Raw genomic sequence first — 8,194 nt, 5'->3', positions numbered from 1 at the left:
ATGTCCACAAGTGCATGAAGTATGTATTTCAGCCCGTGTGTGTAAAAATAAACAAAAAAGTAAAAAGAAGAATTTCCCCAATGGTTTTGTTGCTCCTATTAGGCCGGGGCAAACCTACCCAGTTATCATCCTTATTAACACATAGATTTTGGTGACATAATGTAATTCCCAGCATACTCCCACTAAACTTACATGAGACTAGAGGTTGAAAACGCCTGAGTGGGTGTGCAGAGCCTTTAATTTGCCAAATACTGTAAGTAGTAAAATAAATGTAGTGTAGTAGTCAAAAGTACAATACTTGTACTAAAGTTGCATAACATAGACATACTTTACTTTGTATATTTGTTGTTTGTAAAGCACTTTGGATCTCTGTGTCACAAAGGTGATATATAAATAAAAAGTACAAATTGTACTTAAGTACAGCACTTATGTAAATATACTTTACTTCATATACTTTCCACCACTGACTTTGGTTACTGCAGCTAGAAACTCACAGGCCTTCCTCTCTGTTGAGGCTCAATCGGGTGTTTCTCTGTTTCTGTTGCAGCCGATGGTGTTCGGTGCCATGATCCACAGAGACGAGGCCTTCGACGCCATCAACACTCAGTACATGAAGATCAATTGCTTTGCTACAGCCACCAACCCAGAGACATAGTAACACCTTCACAAAATGGCTGCCTTTACACAAACACCGGACTTCTTCACACAGCTGCTGAACTTTAGTTTGAGTTGCTTCCATGTGATTAGGGATACTTGCTTAGTCATCAAAACTAAATGATTTTCTGACATTAAATCACTGAATACAGTAATTAACATTATCCGATTCCAACAGATCACTGACTTTATGTCAGAATCAGCCAAACCAATACTAATTACTGTTCTTAAACAGTTTTATAGAAAGTTCCCTCAAAATAGGCCAGTTTATGTCACAGTGTTAGTTTACTGTATATTCTCCAGGTAATTGCTGGTATTTAAATTATGGCTTCTCATTGACTCAGTTTACATGCACAAAATGTTACTGTTTTTGTCCCTTTTCTAAAGACAATATTCCTACAAATCTCCGTGGAGCTCAACATTTCCTGGGCAGATGCTTCACAATGAAAGTCTTCCAAGGGCACAATCTTTCCTATACTTGGCAGGCTTTTAATGTGAAACATCTACAGGGAAATTGTTAAGAAACACATGTTATTCAAGCTACAGTTGTTTAGTTCTCAGAGATAATCAGTGGTTTACGATGTAAGAAGAATGTGATAGATCAGTTTGTTCAGACTGATCGGCTGGACCAACACACTGCCACCTGCAGCATCAGTCAGCTGTGTCATGTGACTGGCTGCAGGTTGTGTCATTTCAGCTTACTACCACAGAGGTCTGTTACACTGATTATATATTACAGCGGAAAGTTTAAGACAGAATTAATCAACAACTACTTTGATAATCAATGTATCATTTAATTAACTTATTAATCAGAATCTCCCATCATTGGCTGTTACTTCTCCAGTGCTGCTTTTCTCTGTTTTATGTATCATTGTAAACTAAGTGCACTGTTAGCAGGACAAAACAAGATGTCAACTTGGATTCTGGACATTTTTAAGTTTTCTGACATTTGAGTGCGATGGATATCTGTCTGCAGTTGGTGTAGTGAATAAGTTCACTAAGAGACAAAAATATTAAAGAACAGATAAAGTATCCGGGAAGACACTTGTATCAAACAATAACAGGGCGTCTTCCTCTGTAAATTAATCAGAATCAGAATCAGAAATACTTTAATAATCCCTGTGGGGAAATTACTTACTTAGCCTCTAGCGGTAGCATCAAAAATGAAATTTGCAACCCTTGAGTCAACAATCACAGCCAAACTGAACTTTAAAGTGCGGCTGCAACCAGTGATTATTAATCAAATAATGCTGGTCTGCTGATATTTTCTCAATTAATCGATTTCTTCTAGAATACAAATAATGACAACAGTTATTTTGCTTTGCCTGGCGAACGGCTGAAACCCCCAAAAGTATTCAGTTTAGAATAATGCGAGACCGAGAAAAGCTGCACATTGTCTCTCTCATTACTGCTGCGTCCTGTCTGTCCTGGTAATGTATTAGATGGGAAAGTTTACTGCACAACCTGTCAGCGCTGAAACGATTAGCCTACCAGATTTTCTGATTATATTCCACCTACATTTGAAGGAAAAAAAATATTCTTTTGGATTTAAATCAGTTGTTTTTACAGTGTTATTGTCGGATAAACATGTTTAAACCTCATATTAATTTACATTAGTGTCTTCAGGGAAAATCGTCATTATGACTCTGTATTGTACTTAGCAGCTAAGCCTTACAGTCTGTTAATATTAGTGTGTGGTTTTTTACGTGGTGGTAAGAGACTGTACCCTATATGAATGTTCAAAAACTAGCTTCTGTGCAACATTTAATGTAAACCACAAAATTAACTTTTAGCCTTTTTTTTTGCCCGAGCTAAGAAGCTAAAGCTAACAAAACAGACACAATCTGTAATAGTCAAGTTTTGTCTAATCATAGTTTATTCACATTATGCTTTAGCTTTAAAAAGCCACACGCTAAGGTCAAATATTTGTTTAAACTGTAGCTTTTCTCCCATAGCTTGAAACTAATTGGCTTAAGGTTAACAATTGAAAACAACATAATAACCTGATATGCACGTTTTTGTCACAGCTCTGTTATCTTTCAGCTAGGCTTATAAGCTAAGAGGCTAAAAAGGCTGAAATGTTGACCTTTTTTTGTTCATCTTCTGTTTAACTTCAGCTTTTTTTCTTACCGTAGCTAACAGGCTAAAGCTAAACAAGTTTTAGTTTTTTATTTTGCACAAACCACTAATTGTTGCTCTCAAATGAATGATTAGTGCTATCACATTGCTATCAATCTAGTCTAAATGAGCTTGGATTTTAAAAGTTTTAATTTTGAGGTACGTCGATATACTTTAGATTTTACTTTGACATCCTAACATCCATAAACATGTATGCTTATTATTTGTCCTTAACAACTGAATAATGAGGACATCTCTTCTGGCAGCCAGCTAATGTGCAGTTATGTAGATTTTTAAATGTGTCTGTTCCTGCCGATCACCACCTGTCTGTAACTGTGTATTAACTACGTATTAACTATAAGTCTGATGGCTGTCACACCAGCATGTGTTACTTATATTTCACGTCAAATTCACTCCATTTTAAGGAAAATGTTATAAATCTGACCAAAATGGAGGACGCTGTCTTTTAGTGAGTAAATAATTTTCTAACCTGCACTTGAAACATCCAGCATAAAGGAAGTAGTTTATTTCCTCCTCAAGTCTCAACACATTAATCCTTCTCACTGGTGTGATTGGGTCTCTCAAAGCTTTCTTCTGCCAAATCTTTTGTCTTTTGTAGTTTTTAATTTTGTTTCATATTAAAAAAAAGTTTTAACTGTTTTAATTTTTGCAATATTGATGCCAGTTAACGCCATTTTGCCTCCTTCAGACTCTTTGCTTTATGCAGTTCTTGACTGTTTTAAACCCCCTTATCTTCCTTAGTTTGTCTGTGTGATTCCTCAGGTTTCGTTTCTTTCCTGTTTACGTTAACGCTGTGAACATTTCTCTGTCGACCTGTTGTGTCTTTTAGGATTTAATGGTTTTATAAAATGGTGTCATTGTACAAACAGGTGTAATTTTTTTAACTAAAATGATTTCTTTTGTTCAGAGGGGATGTACATTTTTTTATTCAAGTAAAAATCAAATGTAAAATACTGGCAGTCTCCTGTTGTTGTTTCTGTGCGGCCAGCGTTGGCCAGTTGGTGTCGCCACCTGGAGATTGGATTCTTGGTGGTTTCAGAAGGAAAGTTTGCCTTCTGTTTTTGTGTAAACACCAAAATATTCTGATAATACAATGAGGAGACTGACTGCATGAACCACATATTCAATATAAGCAGTAAGTTTGTATTTACAGTCATTTTTATTTAATATCGAACTTTGGTCAACCACTCATTACTTAATCGTTTTTTGATGAGTTTAAAAAATCACAAAAGTTGGAAAGTAATTTTAAACCACATCATTCCTCAGTTTAAGTTTATTATTATTAATATACATTTTTTAAATGAATTTTGGTTAGAGTCAAACATCAACAGACTTATTTACATCAGTTTTCTGCTCTTAAGTTCAACATGAGCATTAACTCTCTCAGTGAAACTGCTGACAAACATTTCTGATAACTACTGTGGATTACTGAATAGAAGTTCAGTTTGTTTCAGTCATAATGTTTTACAGTCTTCACTATCAGCAGGGAGGGTTTTATATCACAGACAGTAACCACAGATGTTTCGGTCTTTATCACCTGCTGTTTCTCTCTGTGCAATTATAGGTTTAGATGACATCAAATATTCCCATCAGCAATAAACAACCAACACAACCAGTAAATAATTAACCCAAAATACCTGTAACTCAGGTAAATTTGATATTTTCCCAGACTTTTCCTCTTTCCAGTTTCCAACCATGTTTACTGGTTGCCCTGCAAAGTAGATGCGATACAACCTGTTTTAAAATAGCTGATTCCTCCTGCTGTTACCTGATATTATATCTTTATAAGGTATATCATATATATATCATATCATATATACTGAAGCTATACTGCCTAATACACAGCTATAAATCCACCTTAGTGTCAGCTGGTGTCTTGAAGATTTTTTTGTTTTGTTTTTTGTAATCTAATAATGAAAAGTAAGTTTAAAATACATGTCTGATTTTTTTTTTTTGTTAGAATAAATCAGTGAATACACATATTTACTTTTAATCTTCCACTGACCCCCTGCAATACTAGCAATGACCACTAGGGGTCCACAAAAACGTTTCGTCTCCATTCCTCCTTTGCCACTACACTGCAGCCTCAAACTACTGTTATACATGAACATAATATCTATAATCAGGTTACTCTACATGAATTATTTACATAAAGAATAAAAGTAGCAAAAGGTTCAATTTACTCAAAATCTAAACCTTCACACACAGGGCGAGGCTTAGAAATTAAATTCAGATTCACAATTTATGTTATTTTATCTTTCCATAAGGCGTGTTCAGTCCTGGATCTGCGTCACTGGTTCTGTAATGGACTGATAAGGCTGAGTGTTACAGGACTGACTGCTGATAAATCATCATTAGATTTTATTAAGGGTGGTTCCCGCCGTGTCCTCGTCTTTCCTTTTGGCGTCTCTCACAGATCAGCGGTCAGCATTTCGTCACCATCTGAGTCCCCTTCTGGATCCTCCATCTTCACCCCGAGTCCGCTGTCCATATCTGCATCGTTAAAGATGACTTTCTGGGTTTTTGTCTGCGGGTTGTCGTCTTCGTCCTCCTCTTTGCTGCTGGATGGCTGTTGCTGGTCTTCCTCTTCGCTGTCGCTCTCTCTGCTGTCTGGAATGATGACCACTTCCTCCTTGGCATCAGGGTCGATGTCCTCCTTGAACCAGACTGACTTGTATCCCTCGTCCATGCGTCTCTCCTTGGTCAGGATAGGTTTCACCTCCTTCTCACTGTCTGCCTTGTCTGAGCCTGCCTGGCTGGTGTTGTCATTCAAGAGGGCATGCAGCGGCACTGAAGATGTCATGACAGCCTCAAAGGGCGTGAAGTTCCCTGCTGCTTTCCGTGGCTCTCCACCAGCCATTACGCTTCCCCCCTCTAAACCACCGGAGCCAGTGCTGTCTCCATCTTCATCTTTCTGGAAGGCCTCATTGGTGTACTGAATGCCCTCCTTCTGACCCCCTGAACCTTGACCCAGCTGTGGAAAGACACATTCAGGGGAAGAAGACAATTTAAAAAAGAGATTAACAGTTTAAAGCCCTGCTGGTGACCCCTAAAGGCTAATCAAACAAACTGGACTTTGGGGTCAAGTGTATTTGGATCCGGGTCCAGGTCCCAAATGTAAAAGCCTCCTAAGGAGAACTGGATACAGTGTTCAGAGATGGCGGTATGAAAGCAGGTGTGTTAAAGACTTCCGCTGAACAAGCCTGCTGACTTTTTGTTGGCTCCTTGCACACATGAAAATAGTTCATACAACTCTTCTAGACTTTCCAAATATTATTGGGCTGAATAGATAAAGTCCTTTCTGGAGGTTTGTGACTCTGAAGCTGTTTTCAAATGTAAATCGAATATTGTGCTATATGACCAGAAGTAGGACTCATTCATACCCGCAGCAAATTTCATGGAAATTCAACCGGTAGCTGTGAAAAGTGTTGGACAGACAGACAGATTCCAAAAAGCTAGATGTGGTAAAAGGTACAATAATCGTACGTCAGGGCAGAGATATGTCTGGATGGTTAGAAAAGGTTTCTACACTTAGTGTACTTGCCCTTAGTTGCCTTTAACAACCATGTGAACTTACAGAGCTTCGGAACATGCTGGTTTCGTAGATTTTTCGCCAATCTGCTTTGCCCCTCCTAATGTTAAAGATGAGCACCCCGATGACCACCAGACAAATGAACAGCAGGACACCCAGGACTGCACCGAGCACTGCCATGTCCGTCGGCCCATAGCCACCGGACGGAATGATCACTGCAAGTACAAGGTCACTAAATACAGGTATCATCAAAAAACAGCTAACTAACTAGGAGTTGAATCTAAAGAGTAACACATGAAGGATTCTGACTGGATAGATATACTAGATAACCATATTTACTCATGATCAATGTCCCTCTTAAAGTGATTGAGTTTTTTCCCAGCAGAATGGCTGAAAATAGGTTCTGGAATGAATACTAAACCTTCTAAAGAAAGAGGATTAGACTCATGGTCTTATGGGCAAAGACTTCTTGGTGTGATGAATTCTTTATGTGATTGTGAATTTTACGCTCAATGGCAGTTTAGTTTAATACAAACAGTCTAGAAGGTAACCAAAATCATACTAACAGATTTACGAAGTTTAGATTTTATGCGGTGAGTCGCCCAGTGGCTAAATTAGACACTATGTGTAGTTTAAGGTAGGTCTATTTAAGTTTGGTAGCCCCTTCTCATACATGACTGCTGTCACTGTAGGACAAAGCAGTGCTCTGTGGTTGGTTGCTTTGATTGTCAAAGACAATTTTTTTTTTTTAATCAAAGTAGGCCGCACTTGAACACACTATGATCACTAATATTACAAGAACTCGGTTGCCCCCTCACAATTCAAGAAAGATTTACTTAGGTAATATAAAATATTTAATATGACTGAAGCTACTGAGAGAAAACCACCTGTGTGAGCATGAGTTGTACTGACACTTCCTTCACTGGTCAGACTGGGATAAGTGGTTGAAACAATGCCTTCAGTAGACATACTGGAGATGGTAGTTGAGACGCTGGGGTCAGTGGGCGTACTGGGGTTGATGGTGGACACCGTATCGTCGGTGGTCTTGCTGTTGGTGGTGGATTCCCCTATGGTTGTCGTGTTCATACTGTCTGTAGTGCTCAGAGGCACACCGGTGGTGGTGAGACCTGGGAGGAGAGCACACTTTTATGTCCCTATTTTCTCTGAACCTCAGACTGGTTGCAAAGTGAAATTTCACCTTGATTTATTTGCATGAGCCTGGCTGCCAGAGGGTTTTTTAAAAACTGGCTACAAAGAGCCAATGATCCAGGAACTGCATGTGTTCCCTTTAGTCTTTAAATGTTCTTGTCCTTACTGTACACGTTCATGAAGTGGAATCGTGCAGCTTCAGGGTATGCACACATCTTTTGCCGAAGTTGAAAGACGTTGCTGAAATGAACTTGATGACATAAATGTTTGATCATGTCAATCAAACTGGGACGCGGACACAGGTTAAGGGCGCGCCCACCAACAAGAAACAATGCAAATCAGGTCAGAACCAATGGAGGAAAGCACAACCCGTACGGCTAAGAAGAGGAAATGCAGCTACAATAAAGACTGGGGAACCATCTATCCCTGGGTGAAACCAGTGCAAGGAGAGTCTGCTAAAGTTTTGTGTGAAGTTTGCTTGAGTCATTTTTCCGTTTCACACGGAGGTGAATACGACGTGAAATGACACAGACAATGCGAGACTCACAGAAAACATGTTGCTCAAAAGGAGGAAAGAACAATTGTAGCCTTGACTGTCTGTTCTGTTTGATTGTACACAGTCAGCTGTGTTAACTTGAGAGGCACTGTGAAATAGCATGAAAGCTCCATGCTTACTATGTTTTCTAGTAAGCATGGATTTAAATAAGATATATTTGTTAA

General features: G+C 38.7%; 2 protein-coding genes across 4 annotated transcripts in view; one reads left to right on the top strand and one right to left on the bottom strand.

Moving 5' to 3' along the window:
• The window catches only part of gramd4b (GRAM domain containing 4b), a 15,981-nt gene extending 13,519 nt beyond the window's left edge, over positions 1–2,462 (top strand). Inside the window, exon 19 of the mRNA XM_035664693.1 lies at positions 548–2,462. Within this exon, the coding sequence (XP_035520586.1) occupies positions 548–655 (108 nt within the window). The 3' untranslated portion in view covers positions 656–2,462. The remainder of the gene's footprint in view (positions 1–547) is intronic.
• Positions 2,463–3,952: 1,490 nt separating this feature from the next.
• The window catches only part of cdhr5b (cadherin-related family member 5b), a 12,668-nt gene continuing 8,426 nt past the window's right edge, over positions 3,953–8,194 (bottom strand). For 2 of the 3 annotated variants that reach the window (XM_035664411.1, XM_035664412.1), the window contains exons 13-15: positions 7,213–7,452; positions 6,371–6,540; positions 3,953–5,767 (exon numbers count right to left, since the gene is read on the bottom strand). In XM_035664411.1, coding sequence (XP_035520304.1) covers positions 5,204–5,767; positions 6,371–6,540; positions 7,213–7,452 — 974 coding nt within the window. In that variant the 3' untranslated portion in view covers positions 3,953–5,203. The remainder of the gene's footprint in view (positions 5,768–6,370; positions 6,541–7,212; positions 7,453–8,194) is intronic. The other variant, XM_035664413.1, reaches the window with a different exon arrangement.

Source organism: Morone saxatilis, unplaced genomic scaffold, assembly GCF_004916995.1.
Source record: "Morone saxatilis isolate NCDOM2014 unplaced genomic scaffold, NCSU_SB_2.0 Contig2, whole genome shotgun sequence".
NCBI classification, from domain to species: Eukaryota; Metazoa; Chordata; class Actinopteri; family Moronidae; genus Morone; species Morone saxatilis.
The sequence above is the reverse complement of the archived record's forward strand: the minus strand, read 5'-3'. Positions and strand labels throughout refer to the sequence as shown.